The sequence below is a fragment of the Nanorana parkeri genome, unplaced genomic scaffold, assembly GCF_000935625.1.
Source record: "Nanorana parkeri isolate BGI_ZX_2015 unplaced genomic scaffold, ASM93562v1 scaffold392, whole genome shotgun sequence".
NCBI classification, from domain to species: Eukaryota; Metazoa; Chordata; class Amphibia; order Anura; family Dicroglossidae; genus Nanorana; species Nanorana parkeri.
In genome coordinates this window covers 376,409-402,142 of record NW_017306660.1, presented here as the reverse complement: position 1 = coordinate 402,142, position 25,734 = coordinate 376,409, and the positions used below count along the sequence as shown (strand labels likewise).

The 25,734-nt window shown below is 43.6% G+C and overlaps 2 protein-coding genes across 2 annotated transcripts; both read right to left on the bottom strand.

Moving 5' to 3' along the window:
* Positions 1–367: 367 nt before the first annotated feature.
* On the bottom strand, positions 368–6,254 carry LOC108789391 (alpha-1-antiproteinase 2-like). The gene is made up of 4 exons (XM_018559389.1): positions 5,624–6,254; positions 4,299–4,569; positions 2,787–2,931; positions 368–559 (listed from the first exon to the last, which is right to left on the bottom strand). The coding sequence occupies exons 1-4, from the start codon at positions 6,252–6,254 to the stop codon at positions 368–370; spliced, it is 1,239 nt and encodes a 412-aa protein (XP_018414891.1).
* Positions 6,255–12,159: 5,905 nt separating this feature from the next.
* LOC108789406 (alpha-1-antitrypsin-like) lies at positions 12,160–25,046 on the bottom strand. Its single transcript, XM_018559403.1, has 4 exons — positions 24,359–25,046; positions 14,610–14,871; positions 14,260–14,407; positions 12,160–12,374 (listed from the first exon to the last, which is right to left on the bottom strand). Exons 1-4 carry the CDS (start codon positions 25,044–25,046, stop codon positions 12,186–12,188), a joined length of 1,287 nt encoding a protein of 428 aa, XP_018414905.1. The 3' UTR covers positions 12,160–12,185.
* Between the last annotated feature and the right edge of the window lie 688 nt (positions 25,047–25,734).

Here is a 25,734-nt window from a genome sequence, read left to right as displayed (position 1 = left end):
GTACCAAAGGGGAAATTTCCTTCATTTCTTGTCCCAGAGAAGCAACAGGAAATTAGAAGAAATCTCCCAATGTTAGGGAAACTTCCTTTTTAGACAGTTGTCCCTGGAACAAGTGTCCACATCACCAAGATGGCCACAGGAAGATATCACCAAGATGGCCGCACACGCCGCTCTGGGTGACACCTGGCCTCGGGACTCCCCTGTATGGTGGTAATACCTATCAAATAATGAGATAAATACAGTGTAATAAAAAAGGAAACAGAACGGAAATAAAAAAATCTTTTATTTGGGTAAGTGAATTTGGGGCCTCATGTAGCCCAATTCTCCCAACCGTTCTATGGCAGCAGTAGAATTCAGTGACTGCCTTTCAGCACTTCTCAGGCTTCACAACTCTCCCGGTGAAGAGAATGGTGTCAGTGGGTTTATGTAGCAGCGTTATCAGGAAAGGGCGGTCGGCGTTAAAGTGAAAAGGCATACTTAATTTTGTGATGGCGGCGGCCGATGCTCCAGCCGCCTCCGCTCCCTTCTCATCCACGCTCAGCACTGCTTTATGAATTGCCTGGAGAATAAAAGATAAAAGACATAACAAGGTGAAATGATGAAATGTATCCCACCTTCATTATGTTCGTATAAAGTGCTGAACCATGGGTAGTAAACAAGGGGGATGAGCGCAGTGATTTTTGCAGAATTGTTTCTGTGCCAAAATTACCAATTTTATTGTCTGCAAAACGTCTCTCAATTTCTCCTATTAAAGTCAAAAGGTTTTTAAGATATTTCCAATGCTGATGAAATCACTAAGAGTCCCCACACACCTTACGATAATTGTACGATAATCGCGGGAAATGCCATGTGTGAAAGCCGTGCGACCTCTACTACTGTAAGGTCGCACGACTTTTAACTTACGAACATGTTCGAAAACCCGCCGAGCATCGTACGATGTTCGGCGGGTGTGTAGCATGTTCGGAAGATAAAAACCGGACGGGCCGGTGTGCGCAAGCGCACACTGCCCGTTTGGCATTGCGGTCATCGGAAGCCCGCGCCTCAGGGGGCGTGGCTTGTGATCATCGCAAGTACGATCTGCCTGTCCAAGATAGGCAGATCGTAAGTTTTTTTAAGTACCTTACAACCATCGCAAGACAAAAGTCTTGCGATGGTTGTAAGGTGTGTGCCCAGCCTTACAGTGGATGCTTCTGCTTGATGTTTAACCCCTTCATGACCGAGGCCTTTAAAAAAAAAATTTGTCTACATGTTATAATCCACATTTTAGGCCTGACAATCACTTAAAACCCCCAAACATAATATATTTTCTGAAAGCCAAGCCCCTATAGAATAAAATGGTGGCTGTTGCAAATTTTGTATGTTGCACGATATTAGCGCAACTCCTTTTCAAACCCCAAAATTTAGTGTAAAATGCACTCAAATGCCCCAAAACACAATAAAATGCCCATTTGATGAGGTTACAATGTGTAAATAGATACCCAACATGCCCAGGTTAAAAATTGTGTGCGTCCGTGAAACTGCGACAAAATTCAGTACCCCAAAAAGTCCATAGACGACGCTTTAAAAGCCCCCACAGGTCATCAGTTTAGATATACGCGTAAATGTTGGCCTTAGAATTATCTCACTCTGGCATGCGCGGCAATACCCAACATGTGAAGCACGTTTAATGTTTTTATACGTAGGAGCACCCGACGCGTGTTTACGTGAAAACGCGCATGTTCGCGGGGGACTTTAAAATTTTTTGGGGGATTATTTTTACATTTATTTTATTTAATACTAATTTTAAAAACCTGTTATTTTTTTTACTTTACTTGAATTGCTATCACATATGGGGGCTTACCAGCCCCCCATGTGATAGCATATTGGCAGTGTCAGGTACTCTTTAAGGTGACACTGGGGGTCCAAAAGACCTTTGTACTTGAAATAAGCTATTGAAGTGCAGATCGCACTTCAATAGCTTATTGCTAAGCTTCAGGAGCCACCTGTGTCACTATGGCGCTTGTTACGCCACTGCCTGCGTGGCCATGAAACTTCGATGTGGTTATCAATGTGATAATATGCATCAATAAAGAAGACATTAATTTGACCAATTTTCCAGTCTGCTGGTGACATTCTCCTTCTTTATTTCAGAGGGGGAGACACTGAAATGACTGACAGTCATTTTGGTGACACCGCCTCCAATAAACTGGGTACTTGGCCATTGAGCGAGAGCTGCACGACTGAGGAGGGGACCAGGTGGCATACCTTATCTTGCCGGATGAACATCCCCTTCTCTCTTTGATGGCATCCATCACCAAGACATAAAAGTGCATGTGACGTCATTACGTGCATGCGTAAGGCGAGTGTACACATAATGATGTTTACACCAGGTGACACCCTGCCTGGTGACACCACTGGGAAAATCCCCCCAGCAGGACACAGGAAGCAAAAATAACCCAACAAGGGTTTTACCCTTCCCTACTCTCCAACATTTTCAACAAAAGCTTTGACCAAATATACCAGATATACACTTAACATCACAAGCTATCCAAATCATATCTTGTACTTTATATTTTTTGTAGCATTTCTTCAACAAATATGTATATATATGAATTCTGTAATATTTTTTCAATTATTGATTTTATATATATATATATATATATATATATATATATTTTTGTGATAATGCCATCAAAACCTGTTTTAGGGTGAACACTGCAATAACAGCACTTTGGAAATAGTTTCCCACATACACAGCCCTTTAGAGAACAAGCCTGAAGAATCCTGAGAAGGCCATCGTATCTCACCTCGGACACCTGCAATCGATCCCCTGTAATCCCGGAAAGATCGGCTATGCCCGAAAAAACATCCTTTATCCCCAGTTTAGGTAATTCATTCTTGAGATTGAGCGTGGCGGAAACACAAAATTTAGGGATGGATAAAAGGATTTTCCTGCGGAGGAATAAAACATTGCAGTTGGCAAGGCAGAAATATCAAGGCTTTTCTAAAGAGAACCAGTCAGCAGCCTTCCTTAATAACCTGAATCTCCCCTCATTCCATATAGCCTCTTCTCTTCTGAGGCGACCTGAGCTCTGAGGAAGTGGGTTAAATGATGCCATCCATCAGATTGTTGACATCTAGTGGCAGAAAAAAGTACTGCGGGGGAGAGCTCTGCACTGAAGGTAAGTATTGCAGTAAAAGCTGTTGTTTTGTTTTTTTTATCTTTTACTTGGCTGTTTATTTTTATTTTATTAATTTGGCTGGAGTTCTGCACAGCTAAGTGTCCCCTTACCTCTAAGTGATTACTTGATTATTAATTGTATGTATTCATATTCGCTCTCGCTCTCGCTCTCGCTGTTCTGTTAGTCAGGATGGGTATACCTCTTTCCCAAAGCCATAACATTATGACCACTGAAGTAAATAACATTGATTATGTCATTACAATGTCACCTGGAAGTGGGTGGGATACATTAGGCAGAAAGTAAACATTTTCTCCCTGAAGTTGATGTGTTGGAAGCAGAAAAAATTGGATTGTAAGGATTGAAGCGACTTTGACAGGAACCAAATTGTGATGGCTAGATGATGAGGTCAGAGCAACCCCAAAACTACAGCTCTTGTGGACCCTTCAATGGGCATGTTAACATGAAAATTGGACCACGGAGCAATGGAGGAAGGTGGCCTGATCAGAAAAAACACATTTTCTTTTACATGATATGGGTGTGTGTGTGTCACTTACCTGGGGAAGAGATGACACCAGGATGTACTATGTGCAGAAGACAAGGCAGGGGAGGCAGTGTAATGCTTTGGGCAATGTTCTGCTGGGAAACCTCGGGTCCTGCCATTCATGTGAATGTTACTTTGACACGTACCACCGACCTAAACATTGTTACTGACCAAGTACACCCCCTCATGGGTACGGTAATCCCCGATGGCGGAGGCCTCTTTTGGGAGGATAACATGCCCTGCCACACTGCAAAAATGGTTGAAGAATGGTTTGAGGAACACAACAACAAGTTTAAGGTGTTGACTTGGCCTCCAAATTCTCCAGATCTCAATTCAATCGAGCATCTGTGGGATGTGCTGGAAAAACAAGTCTGATCCATGGAGACCGCACCTCACACCTTACAGGACATAAAGGATCTGCTACTGACAGCTTCATACTACAGCATACCTCCAGGGGTCTAGTGGAGTCCATGTCTCAACGGGTCAGGAAAAGGGGGACCTACTCAATATAAGGTGGGTGGTCATAATGTTGTGGCTGATTGGTGTAAATATATATAGTACTGCATGCTTCTTTTACAGACACAGAAGGCTCTTACATTGGTCTCATGCGTTTTGCCCACGTCTGCAGGGACACATTCTGGACAGCTTTTTCCACTTCATGAAGTTTCCCCTTATCCGGCAAGATTAGAATGGCCGAGGTATTTCCTTTATATGGGATATCAACCACTACACAGCCGCTCTCCCGTTCAATGGCTATGAGAAATTCCTCTCTAATGGTCATCATCGGCACCTTAACAACCGTGTTCTCATCTACATGGAAGTCCGATTCATGCGTACGAGTTTCATCAAAAGCGTGCAACCAGGTGCCTGAGGGGAACATCAGGATTGTATCTGTTAGCGTTCTGTATAAATTGCTATATTGCAGTCATCAGTTAAAAGAAAAAGACCCTCTCAGCCCATCTTTCTGTTTAGTACCATTTATCATTAGTTCTTGTTAAGGGCATAAGGAGAAGAATTCAAAACTTCCAACTATGTACCATTGGGCATAATGGATACTTTTTAGAGCTTGCATAAGCATAAGGGAACATGAATGTTAATGCATACTATGCACAAAGCCAGAACTACACATCATTTACTACCCCACTGCTCTATTTATCTGGGTAAGAAAAGTGATATACCCACCACTTCCAGATATAGGGTAGGATGTAGACACTTTTCTTCCTACCATGTGACAGCGCTGGTGCTTGTTGATTGGTCACTCAAACCCCCCTTGCTGTCACATGGGGGAGAGAGTCTTCAGTGCTGTGTAAGTCATGTCAAGTCTGTAGCTTGCACAGGGCTTCTTCTTGCTATTGCTTGCACCTTGGTGCAGGGAGGGGGTGGGGGGGGGGGCATCAAAGTGAACTTGTTGCTCTGTCCACTGTCACTTTAAGAACACTTCATGTTTATATCTTTGTGAATCACCTTGTGATGATACAAATCCCATTAAGCACAGCAAGCCTGGTACAACTGGGCATTTTGGCTACAAAATTTACCATTTGGTCCATAATGGTAACCTATAATTCTTTAATTTTTTTCAGCACACAGGGAACCAATCAGAACAATAGAAATTCTATGGATCAAGGTAAAAAAAAATCAGATGATTACTACAGTATACTAATAGCCACCCAATGGAAATCATGATTGCATGACTTCAAGGCACAAGGCCTTCTGGTTGGCTAGGAGTGACCTAGCATATTTCAATGAATTACATCGTGAGATGTGAAAGTTATTACCTTTTAATTATTTGTTTTGACCCAAAGAACTAATATTGGCTTATCCTGTTTCTGAATAAAAGGCATCTGGGTTGACTATAGGATACAAATCTTAACAGTTCATTACATCCTCCCCACTGGTCTGGTTCCACACATCAACAACTTACCTTTGAAGTGGATTGTGTTGATAAGGACTAAAAGTGTCTGTGGGCCAACACTTGACAGCAAGTCTTTGATTTTCCCATTGGTCTTTTTCTCCACGTAGCTGTTAATCTGATTTTTTGCTTCATCTCCATTTGTAAAATCTGTAGAAATTGCTTCTGCTTCATAGAAGTTCTTCAGATCTTCTGAGAACTTTTCAAGAAGTTTTGCATGCTGCTCGACAAAGAGAGCATTAGCACTGCTGAGCTCCAGATCTGAGGTACGATGATTAAGAGCATGAATTTGCTGCTGGAAGCCTTTGTTAATGTCTTCTTCAGAGATTGCAGACATGTTGAAGCCGAGTCCTTCATAGATCTGAGTCTGTGTCGGACCCCTGGCACCTACAGAGAGCATGCTAAATAGCGTAGAGATACTCATCGGAGAGAAGAATAAGTTATCGTTGGGATATTCTTCAGCCAGGTGAGAGTAGAGTGAGTATGCAAATTTTACATTGCCTGGAACAATCTTCTGGAGAGGTGTCTCCATAGCATGTTCATCGGCATTTTCACCATGATGTTCCTCCTCTTTCTCATGGTGGCCAAAGACCACCGTGCAAAGCAGGGCTTGGCTCAAGCACACAAACAAAAAGACTCTCATTGTTCTGGAACAAATTGATTAACATTGATTATCAATTTTTATTATAAACACTTGAAGAGGATAGGAGGCAGAGAACAAAGGAAGGAAGTAAGAAAGAAAAGAAGGAAGGGAGGAGGGAAGGAAGGAAGGAAGGAAGAAAGGAAAGTGAATGAAGGGAGAATGAAATTAAGGAAGGAAGGGAAGAGGGAGAAACATAAGGAAGGAATACATAAATAAATAAACATCTTAACATATATTTTTTTAAAAACCTCTGGGAGAGAGCAAGGAAGAGTAAAAAGCACATTCATTCACAACATTTCTGTGAATGTTTTAGAACTGGGTCAAAGCTTACGCAGGGCTAAGGACACACATCTATTAGGAGTTTTCCCAATTGCCGTTTTGCTTCACTCTAGCACCAAGTCACGTCTAGTGAAAAAGATCCTGGTTGTTCCCCTCCAAGCATCAAGAGTAACATACAATAGCAGAGATCTGCATGGAGAGCGAAATACTCTACTACGGAATCTTCTAAGAAGGTTACAGAGACCTCAGGTTTATGACAGCCTTTCAATGTAAGTACAAACACTGCTCAATGATTTTACACCCTAACCTACACCAGGGCAAGATATTTCTGGTGTCTACTTCACTCAACACTCATGTTATTTCTCTCTAGTCCTCTACATTTTTTAAATCAACCCAAAAATACTTATTTTGCATATGTGATAATGTGATAATTACACTCTGACTGCCTTTAGGCGATCCCTTAAGACTCATCTCCTCAGGGAAGCCTATCACACCTCAACCTAACCACTGAACCATCACATTCTCAAACAATTCATCCCCACACAGATACCTCCTCATGTATCACTTCCCCCTCCCTTTTAGATTGTAAGCCCTCAGGGTCAGGGCCCTCCTTACCATGTTGTCTTGAATTGTATTGTGATTGTAATGTCTTCCTTATATTGTTACATAGTTACATAGTATTTTAGGTTGAATAAAGACATTGGTCCATCAAGTCCAACCTATTAGGATCTCATTCTAGGAGTACCTGTACCCCTGTATATTACGGTCCCTTAAGAAATCGTCCAAAAGTTTCTTGAACAATTCCACATTATTTGCTGAAATCACCGCCTGTGGCAGTGAGTTCCAGACCCTAACTGATCTTACTGTGAAGAACCCCCTTCGCCCCTTGTGCTGGAATTTTTTTTCCACCAATTTTAGGTGGTGGCCTCTAGTTTTTGTAACGGAGTTAATTTTAAACAGTTTATCGCTAATGTTGCTACCACCATTGAACATCTTGTACATGGAAATCATATCCCCCCTTAATCTCCTCACCTCTAATGTGAACATGTTTAAATTTAGTAGCCTCGTCTCGTAGCTCTGGTCCTCCATACCCCTAATTAGTTTGGTTGCCCTCCGCTGGACTTTTTCCAACTCAAGGACATCTTTTCTTAGTACTGGTGACCAGAACTGGACCGCGTACTCCAGATGAGGTTGAACCAATGATCTATAAAGTGGCAAAATTATAGACTTGTCCCTGCAATACATCCCCTTTTTAATACAGGACAAGACCCTGCTAGCTTTGTTTACAGCAGCCTGGCACTGCAAACTACCTTTCAGTTTGTGGTCTACAATGACCCCCAAATCCTTCTCCATTTCTGAAACCATTGTGAAACGCTGCGCAAACTGTTGGCGCCATATAAATCCTGTATTATAATAATAATATCCCCGCCTCTTCCAAATGAAATGCAAAAAACACTGAAACATTAATCACTTGTGACTCACCAGTGGTGCCCAGAGATCTCTAGAATTTGCAAGAGGACCTCTTCTATATATTTATAGCCACCCACACCAGTTGGGAAATCATAAAATCCCACATACTGCTATCCAACAACCTTCTGGCTATAAGTTCACGGTAACGTAAGGTAAACAATGTTGCAATGTAGCTCAAAGATTAGTATGCGCAATATGGTTTAATAGTTCTAACTTTTTTTTGCTGTAGAAACTGGCTTTATCTATATTTCTCAATTTTCTATGTTTAATTATTGACAGCAATGCAACCAAGCCAACTGACACAGTTGAAGTGCCAAAGCTTTTTTTTTTTTTAGTTTTGGATGGATTGGGGAAAGGTTAGGCCCTCCTTCAAGTTTTATTGCAGCAATCTGCTGCTGTAACCAGTTTAAATACTTTGTATCCTGAGTTCTACACTTTTTGCTTTGCATTAACTCTTCCGGCCACAACAGGTCCTACGATCGACTCATCCATTAAAGGAGAACTATGGGGTCAGTGTTTTTCCCCATAGTTTCTCCTTAGGGTAAAGGGAGGACACAAACTAGCGTCCTCTCGTTACCTTAAGCTCAGTATAACCCGAGCTACTATACTGAGACGCCGCAGCCGGAGCGGATCCCGACGTAGATGACGGGATCCGCCCAGCTGTGTGAGTGACAGCTGGCTCTGTCCATCTAGAGGCAGAGCCAGCTGTATCCGCCCCCTCCCCCGTCCGTTCCGCCAGTCAGCGCTGGCAGATCGGAGCGGGGAGAGGGGAATTCAGCCCATGGATGGATATGTGTTCGCTCACCTCCCGATCTACTGAGCCGACCTGTGACAGTCTCATTGTCACAGGTCGGCTAGAACTGTGAGGTGAGTGGAAATCACTCATCTCATAGTTCTCCTTTAACGTATATCTCAGTCTAAAAACAAAAAACTTATAGATTGTAACTTACCAGTGCTTGGATGCGGTGACTGCTTTAGTTATATAGTGTGTGTATGTTTATATATACATATATTGTAGCAGGATGTCAATAAAAGCTGTTGCGTTAGTAGGAAAAGTATTGCTCACAGAAGCAACCTCATAAAGGGCCAATGCTCTTAAAAGGGACAGTTCCATTAAGTCTGAGTTGGCTTGTGGCTGCAAGGACTGCAAAAATGGGGGAGTTGATCATGCAGCTGGTGCAGTCAAATACCCTCCTTCAGGTTCTCCAACAGCAAGCTAATATTGCTTAACAGCAAGCACATGCAGACCAACAGGAATCAAACCATTTGCTTGCAGCTGCAACCCAGGCTATTATAAAAGAACAAAATGAGCACAACCGGCTGATACAGAGTCAGATTTACAACCTAGCTGAAAGGACTCCGCAGGTAGAAAGTATCTCAGCTGTATGCAAGTGGTGCAGGCTGTACTCCCAAAAATGAACACCGAGGATGACACGGAGGCCTTGCTCATGGTGTTTGAGAGAGGTAGAGTGACAGGGTCTACCCCAGAACCAGTGGGCCAAGGTCCTTACCTCTTTTATGATGGGGAAAAAAAAGAAATGTAGCCACCACGTGTTAGGAATGTAAGCTGCAATAGATACATTTGTGTTTTGGGGTTTAGATACGCTTTAATTATGAAAGCCCCAATGGAAGGTGCATTCTAGAGCTTGAATTATATAAGGTGGACGAATTATCTTCAGGTGGCTCTGAAGAAGGGGGCGTGCTCTGAAAACGCGTCAGCCCGATCACACAGCGGCCAGCTCTGTGGCAGGAGTGACTGGCGACTGCTGCACGTTTATAACAGGGAGTGAATATCCTCATGAGTGGTTCCGACAGACATCCAGCTATGTTCCAAGTGTTCTGCAACATATTTTTGTAAGTAGATTGGTTTGCTTTTCATTCACACTGAGTAAATGGTATTTCACTTAGAGTTGGCGCTCTGTGTTGTATATAATGTATATAATATATCCCATTGAAGAGAAGTTTCAGCGATTTTATAACATATACAGTAGTATTAGTGTGGCACTGAACCTTAATATGAAGATATTTTCTTAGTTCTAAGACAAAAAGACAGTTCCCAAGAAGCTGATGGGCCCAGATAGGTCCTCGGACTATCAGTAGTGAGTACAGTGAAAAAAAGACAAGAGCATTATGGGGTCTGTGTGATTCCAGTCTTTATTGGTCACAGCAAAAATCACATAGATAGCCAACTCCCTTTGGGGGCTCAACAGTCCTCCCCTCATCCGGGCTTATAGTGGGATAAGAGCTGTATCAAAAACTAGACCACAGCAGATTATTTAGAGGGGGGTATCTATTGTCAAAAACTAAAAAGGAATATGTATTTCTATATTGAATTTCCATAATTACTATCCCACTCGTAATTACCATATTGATCTAGAAGTTTGTACACTTGCTTATTAAAGGAGAACTATGAGGGGGGGAGTGCTTTTCACTCACCTCATAGTTCTAGCCGACCTGTGACAATGAGACTGTCACATGTCGGCTCAGTAGATCGGGAGGTGAGCGAACACATACCGGCGTTCACTCACCTCTCGATCTTGTCACGGCTCTCTGCCGTGATAGGGGAGGGGCTGGATTCCCCCCTCTCCGCTCTGATCCGCCAGCGCTGACTGGCGGAACGGACGGGGGAGGGGGCGGGTACAGCTGGCTCTGCCTCTAGATAGGCAGAGCCAGCTGTCACTCACGCAGCTGGGCGGATCCCGGCACAATTGTCGGGATCCGCTTCAGCTGCCGCGTCTCAGTATACCGCGAGCTGTAGCTCACGGTATACTGAGCTTTGGGATATGGGAGGACGATAGTTGGTGTCCTCCCGTTACCCTTAGGAGAACTATGGGGAAAAGCCTTAACCCCATAGTTCTCCTTTTAAAGATTCCCATAAGATGTACTTCCTCAATGCACTGAGACCATTTCACTCAGCCCTGTAAATATGCACTTCCAGGTCCCACCAGTCTCACAGAGCCTGCCGTCTGAACAACGTAACATTATCATTGCTTGCTGGAAGCAATGCATGATGGGTTGTGTAGTCTTGAGAAATTAAGATTGCATCATATCAAGCAGCAGGGAAAGAGATGTAGAGCACACTGGGAATCCAGGAAGTTGATGAAAGTGATGGGTGGACGGAAGGCAGCGCTCACTCCATAAAAGGGATTTATTCACGTAAACTTTGATTGTATTATCACAAACAACTCTAGTATGTATTCTTATTACAATGCTGATGTTATAATATGTTATAAAAGGATTGCATATGTTGGGACTTTACAACTCCTTTAAAGGAATAGCTGAGCATGGATCAAGGCTTGTTCCAGTTCTCAGTCTAGCATGCTACCAGCCTATGTCAAAGCAAATAAGCTAAAATAGAACATTGAGGTTAAAAAGACTCGCCTGTTTTATTATACTAAGCAAAACAAACGACAAACGCACTCAACAATTTGTCACCAGTTATACAGTAAGGTGCACACGAAATGGGCTTTGAACAGTAAAACAGTAGAAAGGTATCATGGCACACTCACAAACCAGCGTGTAAAACAACTTGTCTCACCACTAAGGATAATAACAGAGGTTTGGATACACGTCTTCTGCAGAGGATGTGAAAGCCGCACTGCCGCGCCAAGGCACCTCTTTGTTGAGTGCGTTTCTCGTTTGTTTTGCTTGACCGATTTGGTGCAGCGACGCATGGGGTTTCTCAGCTGCCATTGGGATGTGCGGGATCCCCTGTGTGTTTCTGTGCTTTTAAGGAGGCTGGGCGTCCTCCTGACAAACCTGCACCCAATTTGAAATCGTCTGCCCCCATGTGCTCCAAGATGGAGACTCTCATAGTTTAGAGTTAGGACCGCACTATAAGAGGTGCCTTGGCGCGGCAGTGCGGCTTTCACATCCTCTGCAGAAGACGTGTATCCAAACCTCTGTTATTATCCTTAGTGGTGAGACAAGTTGTTTTACACACTGGTTTGTGAGTGTGCCATGATACCTTTCTACTGTTTTACTGTTTTATTATACTTTCTTCAGAATTGTTGTATATGCCGAAAAAAGTTACTTGTGTGTGAATGAAGCCTTCTGCTACAATGTTACAGTGGAAACTGACCCTAAAGGCTTGCAAAGAAAACATCACACATAAAACCGACCAGAAATGTTACGACAAAGTATAATCTTTATTTAAGGCACAGCGATGGCGTGTGCAGAGAGTTAAGTCGCTGGGTTTACAACTTTACCCATGAAGAGGGTTGTTTTGGTGTTGTGGTCATATACAACAAATGTGAATGGATGGTCAAGCTCAACCACAAGAGGAAGTCTCATCGGAATGCCCTCCATTACAGTGGCCCCAGCAGCCTCTGTTCCCTTCTCGTCCACATTTATCTTAGCGTTATGCCGAGCCTGCCGAAGAGAAAAAAAGTATTAAAATTCTGTTTATGCGGCCAATTATTCCTTTTTCTTATAGTTGAACTTCATATAGATATACACATCACAATTCAACACAGTTGTGTGTTCATTTAGAGAACACACAACTATGTGTTCTCTAAATGAATGTAGAGAGGCAGATGCAGCTGTCAATCAGGCATGGCCCTGCGGTGTCAGCATATAGCAGGGAAATAGCCCGCTATATGCTGAATTTTGGGTCACAAGAGGACATTAGTCAGGGCTTGTTTCCACGAGCCCATGCGCTCATCGCACTGTCCTGTGCCCAGAATGGAAGGGATCACATACACAAAGTTTCCTTGCGTTCTGGGGTGGGAGGGGGCGTGGCAGTGCGATTCATTTCAATGGCACTGCAGACATGCCCCCCGCCCGCAGTGCGATCGGCCATACAAGACCACGTGGTAATAAAATGCCCTGCGTTCCAGTGTGGTACGTTCACCAACAATAGTGCATGCGTGATTTTTTTCGAACGCAGGACATTTTATTACCTGTTCCTGTGTGGCAGATTGCACTGCGGGTGTGGGGGCGTGTCTGCTGTGCCATTAAAATTAATGGCACTGACACACTCCCTCACAACCCAGAACGCAAGGAGACTTTGTGTATGCGATCCCTTGCATTTCGGGCACGGGACAGTGCAATGAGTGCAAGGGATAGTGGAAACGAGCCCTCGATGTCCTCCTGTGACCCTAAAGAAAACTATGGGCAAAAAAAGGTTGGGCAATAGTTCTCTTTTACTTTTACAATATCGAGAATGTAACACAGAGAGGAGAGTGGGGATACCCAAAACTCCCAGTTCTAAAGGAACAGAGATGGGAATTATTGTAGCAAGAGCTCGTTCTTGGATATCAGTGTAGATTTCCTGTGATTATCATGAGGAATATTGGTGAACTGTATTTAGTAATATCCATGTGGAATAGCGTGTGACTGTTGTATGAATGGGTTCCTGCTCTGTCTATGCCTGCCCATGTTGGCGAAGAAACTGTCTCCGAAGAAAGGCCGCTATGCCGGAATGTTAGCAGGACTGGAGTAATGCAGATATCAATTTTCTGTGGTTTGTTATTGGATTGTGTGTGCCAATATAGGCACAAAACCAGGGAATGTTGGAACCTAAAATAATTGACATCTATGATACATCTTTGATGGAAAGGTTCCTTGATATCGTGAACTGCCCGTGGCTATTTGATATGCAAATGAGGACCATCAAAGGGTTCCTGGGGCTGGACACTGATCAAAGGAGATCTGCTGGACTGTCATGTCCTGGAGCAAGCCCGACCCCCTGCTGGTATTTACTGCCCACACCTGTGTCAGCAAGTCATATATGCTGGGATCGGGGCAGGGGCATATGGTGGAACCTTCTTCCTGTGGGACACTAACCTAGCTCACCAGCAAGACCTTTGGACAAGACACGTTTTTCTGAACTCTGCAATCCAGAATGTGATTCGCTGAGACCTGCTGGAGAGGCGTGTTTTGAGAACAGGAGAAAAACCCCATGGCATGTGTGAATGAGTGAGAGAATGGTGTAGCTAGCTGTAGGATCCTTACCCTCAATTACTATCCCCAATTCCCCTTTCAGATTCCCTTAATTGTAATTAGAATGTATGTATATCCCTATTTGTAAATAAACCCAACACTTATTGAAGATTCAGTTGTTCATCGGTAATTTAAGGCACCCCCAAATCAGAGCACATTCTACAATCAGACATACTGTATAGGAAGCCAGGGTCTGAATTCATACGGCCCCCAATAACTAAAATATCAGTTTTGGATACACTGACCTTATAACAAGCTTTGAAGTGGGATGTTTTGTAAATTACAAAAAAAGCATTAAATAATAATAATTCACCTGTGAAATTTTTAGGTTGGGAGCCCCAGTGATTCCAGAAAGATCAGCGCTGTTGGAAAACAGATCAACTATTCCAAATTTGGGTAGTAACTCTTTAAGGTCTAGGGAACCAGAAACAGAAAACTTGGGAATTCTCAAATCCACAAATCTGTTAAAGGATTAAAAAAAAAACAAGGTGGTGATACCAGGACAAAACATAATTTTGAAGAATGACAGTTTTCAGTAAATAAATGAAAACATAAATAAATGAATATCAAAAACAAATAACAATCAAACAATCACACTCATGTGTATGTGGGCAACTGTAGACAAGATGTTTACTAAACAATTTCAAGGAAAAGTCCGCTTACTCCATGTGAGAAGACTTTTTATATTTCTTCACTGTGTCCCTTAGGTTAGATTCCACTTCTTTCATTTTGCCTTCCTTGGGTAGGATGAATAAGGCAGAGGCGTTCCCTTTGTAAGGGACGGATACAACGGTGGCTTCATCCAAGATTGCCGTTTTGTAATTACCAGTCCGGGACATGAAAGGCACCTTCACAGTAAGATTCTTATTCACGTGGAAATCATTTTCTTTGGTAAGTTGCGACTCGAAAGGTTTCTCCCACTTTGCTAAGAAAAAAATAATCAAATGAAAATATTAATGCCAGGGGAGTAACAATGCATGATGGGGGCCCCAAAGCAGGACTATAAAGAGGCCCATTGCTCTCAACTCTCCATCCCCTATCCTTCTACGGATACAGAATTGTATTTGCCTTCATATTATTGTTTAGAGGTTGCCAAAGTAAATATACATTCAGGAAATTGCAACCTGCATATAATATTATGCAGGAAGACAGTGCGGGGCCCCTAGTGTCTCGCAACCATTGCATGAGTTGCTATGGCTATAGTTACACCTTCAGCTAGCACAAGAATAAATTATGTAAACCAGTTTTTAAGCTAATTTCATAGTTATGTATATGCTATTTCATGTGTGTTGACACACATTGGTAACATGCACTGTGCATGTGTTTTGCAAGCATCACATTAAATTCCAACTGTGGGCACAAAAAACGTACCCGGGTTATAGCAGTTATATATCCTTTGCATCAAAAGCAACCCCCAGTCACACTTCTGAATCTATCAATTACAGCTCCCAATGTGCCACCAGGCCACTCAAATGTAGCGCTAGAAGCCTCATAGACCAGTTCGCTGCGGTAGTGTCCACCACCTCCCTTTCCTCCAGGCCATGCACAAAACACATGGCTCCCGGCTATGTTTTCTGAATGGCAAGAAGGAGGTCTATGGGACCTGTAGCGCTTACATCCAAGTGGACTTGGGAGAGACTACTCGGATGTAAGTGGGAGCTTTACTAATCTGGCATGTCAATTAGCAAATTTGATGGACTTAGAAGAAAGCCTGCATGACGGGAGGTCACTTTTGATGCAAAAAGAATATATAACTGCTATAACCCTGTTAGGTTTATTGTGCTCTGAGTTGGGCTTTAATTTCTAATTGGCCCCCAATGCATGTAAATAAAGTAAACAACACACCAGACCTTTCAATGCTTCACAGCCCATTGATGTGAATACCCATGTACTATAGAGCACTACATTGGCAAAAATTGGTCAGGTACATTTTCTTGGTGTTCTTAATTTTATTAAAGCCCAAATAAAGTTTCTTACAAAAGTAGATAATTACATCAAGGCCCCATTCATGCCTATGCCTTGTGGTTAGGAGCACTTATTATTATTATTATTCAGGATTTATATAGCTCCAACAGTTTGCGCAGCGCTTTACAATACAAGGGAGACATTACAATACAATTCAATACAAGATGGTAAGGAGGGCCCTGCCCTTGAGGGCTTACAATCTAAAAGGGAGGGGCAAGTGATACATGAGGAGGTAGCTGAGGCTCCCAGACCCGAATGGCATTCGGGAGCTCCCCCGAATGCAATTCAGAAATTCGGATCCCGAATGCCATTCGGGTCTGGGAGATTTAGCTTTAGTATTAATATATGTATATGGTTTTCTGTGATATTCGCAACAAATATTCGTAAACCCATCCGAAATGAACGAAAATTCGGATTTCGCCCCAATCCGAAAACCCAAACCAAATTGAATTTCGGATCCGAATCTCGAAATAATGAAAAATAGGTCTAATTAGCACCTTAAATACTCCAAAATGACCCATTTCATAACGGAGAACATGCTTTTCTCCTAAACCTTTTCCTTCCTTTTTTAAGGAAAATAACCTGGGATTAGTCATTGAACTTGAGCAAGAGGGGTCGCCTAAATTGCAGACGCCTAATCAGAAAAGAAGAGATAATTTCAGTTTTAGATTATTCTGTACCTTATGAAATGTGTCATGTTGGAGGGTCATGAGGTCATACAGATGCAAGTATAGCACGAGTTGAGAGCACTGAATAGTAATATAGTAATGGTAAAAGTCATGCTGACAGGCGCCATTTGCATCTATTGAATATTCCCAGATAAATGAATCTTGGTGACTCACCTCTGAAATAAATGAAGCTTGCAAGAACGAAAACTGCGTCCTTGTTCACACTGCTCATCATATCTACAATCTTGCCGTTTGTTTTCTTCTCAACGTAGCTGTTGATTTGTTTCTTGGCTTCTTCATTCTCCTCAAAGTTGATACTGAAAGCTTCCGACTTTAATTTCAAAGCTGATTGGAGAAATTCATCAAGGATTACCCACGACTGGCTTACAAAAAGGCCGTTTCCGCTATCGAGATGCAGCTCTCTGTCATCGTCATTTAGCATTTCCATCAGATGGTGGAAGCCTTCCTGCATTTCTTTTTCGGGAATCTCAGAAATGTTAAAACCAATGCCTTCTATGATCTGGTCGTGGGTCTTGCCCTTGGCGCCGAGGGACATGAATGCCAATGCTGTAGATATGCATACTGGGGAAAGGACAACATTCTCTTCTGGATGGTCAGCTGCTATCTGCCTATAGAGGTCATAGGCAAATTTGGAATTGCTATCTGCTAATTTGTGGCAGGACAAACTTTTATCAGCATGGTGGTGGTGCTTGTCGTGGGGACCATGGTGGTGGTCGTGGTGTCGGTGATCACCTTTATTATCATGGTCGTCTTTGCGATCATGTTTCTTCCCCTCGTGGTCAGCATAGACCATGGAACAAAGTAGAGCCGCACTGAAACCGAGGTATAATAGGAGCTTCATTTTCCTAAAAATGAGAAATAAAAATAAAATGGTAACTTTCCAACTAAAGCCATAGATATGTACTGCAGTTAACCTGTAACTATAATAGTTTTGAGTCATTTATGTCTTAATTTGTTTTAAGGCTTTGTTTATCTACTGTATACTAGGGGCGCCCACAATTTTTCGTCTGAAGATCTACTACTGCAAATGACGAGCTCAATGAGATCTACCGACAAAAAAACATCTGCATTCAGGGGCGGGAGGGTGCGTGGTGGTGCATTGAGGTCATTGGCACCGCAATTAGGCACCGCAGGCAGGCCCCTCGCCCACATTAGTGCCTGTGTTCCACTCCAGTGCGATCCGCAAAAAGGCTGTGAGCACTGTGGGCTGTGGGGGGGGAGGGGGGCATGGCTGCTGTGCCATTGACTTCAATACACCCCCGCAAGCCCCTGAATGCAGGGAGTCGGCCGGCGTTAAATTCAAGTGCGTCGTAGAGGCCCCGTGGGTACTGTCCTCCCGTTGTGCTCGTGTGGCCGATGTTGCACATGGGGAGAGGTGTCCTGCCCCTTTCCATCTGCAGCGTCTGACACATGCAGCCGCATGAGCATCGCAGGAGGGTAGCCAGCTCCTTTTGTGCCCGAGGCAAGAAAAAAAATGTGCCCCACCCCCAACAGGCATGTGATGTCACCCAGCGCCCGGCCTCCAGGATTTTTTTCATTTTATTTGTATTATTTCTAAATTTTTCATTTTTTTTATTTGCATTTTGTTTTTTTTTTACTCTTGGGGGGCCTCGGGGAAATATTAGGGGTCTAAACAGCCCACTGACATTTCCCTTCTAAAATAGAAAAATAAATTGAGGACACAAAGTCCTCAATCTCTTTTTCTGCAGCCTCTGTTCCAAATGAATGGGAAGCACAGAAGCTTCCCATTCATTCAGAAAATATTTTACTATCATCCATTTTCTGAATGGGGAGGAGTCTCTGTACTGAGTGCTTCTCTCCATTGAGAAACTCATGAATGAATAGGAAGTGATGTAAATCACATCCTGTTCATTCATAACTGGGGACACATAGTACTATGCAGCGCCAGCTGCCGGCTGCAGCGGTTCCTTCACCGGCTGACCGGCTGCAGCTGTTCCTTCACTTCCTCTCGGATCCCCGCTACAGTACATACAGATGGGGAGAGCAGTGGGGATCCAGAGAAGCCCCACGGGCGGGAGGAGAGGACATCGCGATCCACCAGTGATCGCTACGCGATCGACTGGTAGATCGCAAACAACCTTATGGGCACCCCTGCTGTATACTGTATATATGTATATCTATATGTATGTTCTATTTCTTACTAAGACACTAGAAATTCTAAAACATTTCGCCTCTGCTACTCCCCACCACCCCATGTAAAATCAAAAGCTAAAAACAAAGAAAATAAATACAGTAAAAAGTCAAATGTACTTCCAACAGCCTTCTGGAGTATCCACAATCTTGAAAAAATGTCCTCCTTCATGGTGCTTTAAGATGCTCAGCTGTTCCTAGGCAAGTATGCCTAAAGTTGGGGTCTGCTCTAAGTATCTTTGGCTTCTTACTTGCTAAGATTGGGGGGGGGGGTGGTTTTGCAGGGGGAAAGAGGACAATTAATTAGAGGATAGGGGTCTTTTTTAACCTAATATATTTAAAAGGCCCGATCACCAATTGGCTATATCTCAAACCTTCTCTCAAAGAATCACCCTAACCATCCCCTCCACTCTTCAAAAGACCTTCTGCTTTCCAGCTCCCTCGTCAACTCCTCCCATTCTCGCCTCCAGGACTTCACTAGAGTCTCTCCCATCCTCTGGAACTCTTTACCCCAACCTGTCCTTTTATCTCCCACTCTGACTGCCTTTAGGCGATCCCTTAAGACTCTTCAGGGAAGCCTATCCCACCTCAACCTAACCAGTCAACCATCACATTCTCATACAATTCATCCCCACACAGCTCCCTCCTCATGTATCACTTCCCCCTCCCTTTAGATTGTAAGCCCTCAGGGACAGGGCCCTCCTTACCATCTTGTCTTGAATTGTATTGTTATTGTAATGTCTTCCTTATATAGTAAAGCGCTGCGCAAATTGTTGGCGCTTTATAAATCCTGTATAATAATAATAATTATACAGGTGAAACTCGAATAATTAGAATATCGTGCAAAGTTCATTTATTTCACTAATGCAACCTAAAAGGTGAAACTAATATATGAGAGAGACTCATTACATGCAAAGCAAGATAATTCAAGCCGTGATTTGTCATAATTGTGATGATTATGGCTTACAGCTCATGAAAACCCCAAAAACCCCAAATCCACAACCTCAGAAAAGTAGATTATTACATGCAATCAATAAAACAAGGATTGTACATAGAACAATATCGGACCTCTGAAAAGTACAAGCATGCATATGTACTCAGTACTTGGTTTGGGCCCCTTTTGCAGCACTTACTGCAATTACTTTTGCACGATATTCTAATTATTCGGGTTTCACCTGTAATTGATAGTTTGGTTATGGGTTGAAGCTGATTAATCGGGTCATCCACTGTCTTATTATACTTTGTAGGAAGTTTTCAACTCAGAATCCATACCTGCCTCTCTTCAGCCATTGGCCATGTGAAATGGGTCACATACTTGTTTCTTCCTCTGATTTTACATTATGCAGCAACAAGAGTGAGTCCCTCGATAATGGATGCGCAACAGCTAAGAGATGATTTACTTTAAAGCGTATGTGCAGCCAACACTTTGTTTTTAGTTTTGGACAGAGTAAAGAAGGGTTGGAACTTCTGTCAAGATTTTGTTATTGCTGTTAGTGAACCACCCCATCATGCTTGGAACCACGATTGGGAGATCTCCCTGCTGGAGTCCCGGAGACAGATAATAACCCAACTGACTCTGCCCCAAACAGAAATGTAAAGAATCAGCTCACACATAATACATTTGGGTCAGATATTATGTTTTTCTGCATATTTAAAGCCTCTTTTTCTTTTTTTTTTAGTAGGAAGTGGTTAAACCCCATTTTATGGGGGAGGAGCTGTACTTGTTCACATGGGGAGATTTTTCTGTACAACCCATCCCTGGGAAACATCAACAAATGAGTGTAAATGTCTTCAAAGAAAGTGAAAATGTAAGGCAAACCTAAGTCTTTTGTTACCAAAATAGATTTCCCCAATGGAAGATTTCCCTTGACCTCTTATTGTGGTGACAACTATAAATTTTTGCGTTTTTATTACTTTCTGAAAACGGAAACCAGAGCAAACAGAGTGAATCTCCTCAATGAGAGCAACAATAAATACCCATATAGATTCCATGTGCATACTCACTGTAATGTCCTGAGATCCCCAGAGAGCACCACAATCCAATGACCTGACTGACCACTTATATAGAGGAGCGTGTGTCCACTCTATGGTATGAGCCAAGACCTATCTAACCATTAATCAGATAACCTCGCTGCTCTGGGTTCACATGAGGAAGAACAAATATTGATTGACTACGTCTATTTGCCTGCACATTATGTCCAACGATGATGTTTCTGTACTCATCACCTTAAAGGAGAACTAAGGGGTTAGGGCTTGTCCCCATAGTTCTCCTTAGGGTAACGGGAGGACACAAACTAGCGTCCCCCGTCACCCTAGGCTCAGTATGAAGCGGATCCCGACAATTGTGTCGGGATCCGCCCAGCTGCGTGACTGACAGCTGGCTTTGCCTATCTAGAGGCAGAGCCAGCTGTACCCGCCCCCTCCCCATCCGTTCCGCCAGTCAGCGCTGGCGGATCGGAGCGGGGGGAATCCAGTCCCTCCCCTGTCACGGCTGAGACCCGTGACAGGATCGAGAGGTGAGCGAACGCCGTTATGTGTTTGCTCACCTCCCGATCTACTGAGCCGACCTTTGACAGTCTCATTGTCACAGGTCGGCTAGAACTATGAGGTGAGTGAAAAGCACTCACCTCATAGTTCTCCATTAAACCATTGCACAGTGCAGGAAGCAGTTAGCAGGTGCGAAGTGCCAGTGGCGTCACAGGGTGTGGTGCGGGGGACATTTTTTTTGCTGGTGACATTTTTCTACCATTGCAAGGGTGACACCAAAATGACTGATAGTCATTTTGGTGTCACCCCCTCTAAAAAGTTGGGCACTCGGTCATGGGCCGAGGGTCCGACTGTCAGAAGAGAGGAGGGGACCCAGCGGCATACATCATCCCGCCGGGTGAACGTTCCCCTCCTGTCTCTGCAGGGTCCCTCACCAAGATGACCACCGGCAGGCGTCAATCAGATGGCCGCTCATGCGCGATGACATCACGAGCACACGCGATAACGACATGGCACCCGGTGACACCCGGCCTCGGGAAGCCCCTGCGAAGTGCAATAGTCAATAGCAACAAGTAAGTTTTCAGAGCATTGAAGTGAGGACAATGAAAGATCATTATCATACCTGCAAACTCTTGAAAGCCAATTAACCTTTGATTGGGGTTAGGAGTAGGGATGTACGGATACCGTTTTTTCGGTATCGAGTACTGATATTTTGCTTTCGGTACTCGCCAATACCGAGTACTGATACCGGTGCTTCTGCTGGCATGGAGCCTGATTCCCGGCCATTCAGGAAGCTGGGCGGCGGATAATGACATGCCGCCCGTCTTCCTGTTTGCCTGGGACTCCATGTTGTTTAGCTGGCTTGATTGTGATTGGCCGGGGAAACCGGCTTCCCAGCCAAATAGCATCAATCTGGCCTCCAGGCCAATCAGGAAGCCAGGCAGCGAGTTGTTTAGCTCCATGTTGTCTGGCCGGCTTGATTGTGATTGGCCGGGAAAGCTGGCTTCCCAGCCAATCAGCATCGAGCCAGCTGTTCGGCCAGCTGGATGCTGATTGGCTGGGACATTACTCACTGCCCAGCTTCCTGATTGCACGGGAAGCTGGCTCCATGTTTCCCTACAGCACTTCCGGTCAGAGGTAATCTTCCTCTGACCGAAGGTTCCGGTGTCGGGGAAGGTATACTCGCCCAAATACTCGGTATTGGCACCTTACTAGTATCGGCACCGTGCATCCCTAGTGAGGAGCCCTGTCCTGTAGATGTAGTGACATAGGGGGTCGAAGGATCGCACCACAGCTCATCTCAGGAGACACAGGCATCCAAAAGTCCTGGAAGAAGACATAGGGCTGCGGGAGAAGTGGTTATGGCAGGTCTTCTTTTGCAGGGACCTTTCTTTAGGATGTTTGTTTACCCGGGCATGGTTGCTCCGAGGAACCATTGCCACTTTTGTCTTATGTGTCGTATGCATGCATGTTACTTCTGGATTGCTTAGGTTTTGCACGGCTTTAATGTAAAAGAAGGCCCACAAAATACCACATATAAAGTAGTCAAGAAATGTTATATCAAAGTATCATCTTTATTTAGGACGCAGTGATGACATGCGCAGGTAGTTATTTTGCTGGGTTTGCAACTTTACCCATGAAGAGAATGCTTCTGGTGTCGTGATTATATATAGTGAATAAGAATGGGTGGGTAAACTTAATCGGAAAAGGAAATCTCATTGTAATGCCCTCCATTACAGTGGCCCCGGCAGCCTCTGTTCCCTCCTCATCCACATTTATCTTAGCGTTATGCCGAGCCTGCCGCAGGGAAAAAAACGTATTAAAATTCAGTTTACACGGCCAATTATTCCTTTTTCTTATAGCTGAACTTCAACAATAAGGATCATAAATGGCGCAGGCGCACTACGCTCGCGCACTTCGCGCATGCGCACTGGCAATCCCGGCGCCCGGTGTCCTGCCAGGAGGAGGCAAGTCCCTGCCCTGTGCCTGCGCTGGCGAGCCTGGTGAGGAGCGGTACCCCGGGTTCCCTGACACAATTACAGCTCCCGCTGTGCCTTGAGGCCACTCAAATATAAGCGCTGCGGTAGTGTCGCCCAGCACCCTTTCCTCCAGGCCATGCACAAAACACACAGCTCCTGGCTTTGTTTTCTGAATGACAAGAGGGAGAGGGGTGCAGAGACACAACCCAAGTGCTGGAGTCTATGGGACCTGTAGCGCTTACATCCAAGTGGAACACCAGAATGCAATTCAGAAATTCGGATCCCGAATGCCATTTGGGATTGGGAGCTTCAGCTCTAGTAATATATGTATATGACTCCCAGACCCGAATGTCATTTGGGAGCTCCCGAATGCAATTCGGAAATTCACATCCCGAATGCCTCAGCTTTAGTATTATACTGTATGCATATACTGAACACGAATTTTCGTTACGGCATGTGACTTTTCTGCCCAATCAGATGGCTCCAATGTTGCCGCAACAAAAATTCATGTTCAGACCCATTCGGATGCATTAAAAACATCTGATTGGCCAGAAAAGTCACATGCTCGATTCAGTTTCGTGTTTGAACGAAATTCGGACGGGATCCAAAATTCGGAAACTGACACATTCGGATGCATTGGGAAATTGGGATGTGTCCAAATGTCAGAAAATTTGGCCAAATTTTGATTCGGAACAACACAAATCACACAATTCGGATCCCGAATGCCATTCGGGTCTAGGAGATTCAGCTTTAGTATTAATATCTGTATACGGTTTTCTGTGGAATTCACAACAAATATTCGTATACTCATCCAAAACTAAAGAAAATTCGGATTTCGTCCGAAACCAAAACCCCAACCGAATTGGATTTCGGATACAAATTCCAAAATAACGAAATATCCGAATGAACCAAATTGTTTGTTTTAATGAAAATCACCTGGGATTAGTAATTGAACTTGAGCAAAAGGGGTCGCCTAAATTTCAGACGCCTAATCAGACGCCCCTCTACTCCCTGCTGCCCCAAGGCCGGGCCTGAGTATAGCACGAGTTGAGAGCCCTGGATAGTAATGGTAAAAGTCATGCTGACAGGCGCCATTTGCATCTATTGAATATTCTCAGATAAATGAATCTTGGTGACTTACCTCTGAAATAAATGAAGCTAGCAAGAACGAAAACTGCGTCCTTGTTCACACTGCTCATCATGTCTACGATCTTGCCGTTTGTTTTCTTCTCAACGTAGCTGTTGGTTTGTTTCTTGGCTTCTTCATTCTCCTCAAAGTTGATACTGAAAGCTTCCAACTTTAATTTCAAAGCTGATTGGAGAAATTCATCAAGGATTTTCCACGACTGGCTTACGAAAAGGCCGTTTCCGCTATGGAGATGCAGCTCTCTGTCATCGTCATTTAGCATTTCCATCAGATGGTGGAAGCCTTCCTGCATTTCTTTTTCGGGAATCTCAGAGATGTTAAAACCAATGCCTTCTATGATCTGGTCGTGGGTATTGCCCATGGTGCCGAGGGACATGAATGCCAATGCTGTAGATATGCATACTGGGGAAAGGACAACATTCTCTTCTGGATGGTCAGCTGCTATCTGCCTATAGAGGTCATAGGCAAATTTGGAATTGCTATCTGCTAATTTGTGGCAGGACAAACTTTTATCAGCATGGTGGTGGTGCTTGTCGGGCGGGCCATGGTGGTGGTCGTGGTGTTGGTGATCACCTTTATTATCATGTTCATCTTTGTGATCATGTTTCTTCCCCTCGTGGTCAGCATAGACCATGGAACAAAGTAGAGCCGCACTGAAACCAAGGTATAATAGGACCTTCATTTTCCTAAAAACGAGAAATAAAATTAAAATCGTAACTTTCCAACTAAAGCCATAACTATGTACTGCAGTTAATCGGTAACTATAATAGTTTTGGGTCATTTATGTCTTAATTTGTTTTAAGGTTTTGTTTTTATACTGTATATGTATATCTGTATGTATGTTCTATTTTTTCTTAAGATACTAGAAATTATAAAACATCTCCCTTCTGCTACTCCCCACCACCCCATGTAAAATCAATAGCTAAACCCAAAGAAAATAAATACAGTAAAAAGTAAAATTCACTTCCCACAGCCTTCTGGAAAACCTGAGTGTCCAAAATCTTGTAAGAATGTCCTCTTTCATGGTGCTTTAAGATGCTCAGATGCTCCTAGGCAAGTGGGCCCAAAGTTGGGGTTTGCTCTAAGTAACTAGGGGGGGTTTGGTTAGTTTAAGTAAGTGATTTTGCATGGGGGGAGGGGACAATTAATTAGAGGATAGATTTTTTTTAAATCTAATATATTTACAAGGCCCAATCACCATCAAGTGGCTATATCAGTTGTTGTGGACAAATATTGGTGCTTACAAGTTTTTTTTTGGGTGTACAGAGCCATGTACCCCAGCACTGCAATTTAAAGAATCTGAGTACAGGAGATTGTAAACCCAAAAACTAAAATCTCATATGAGCTTTAACATAATATGCACATTGCCA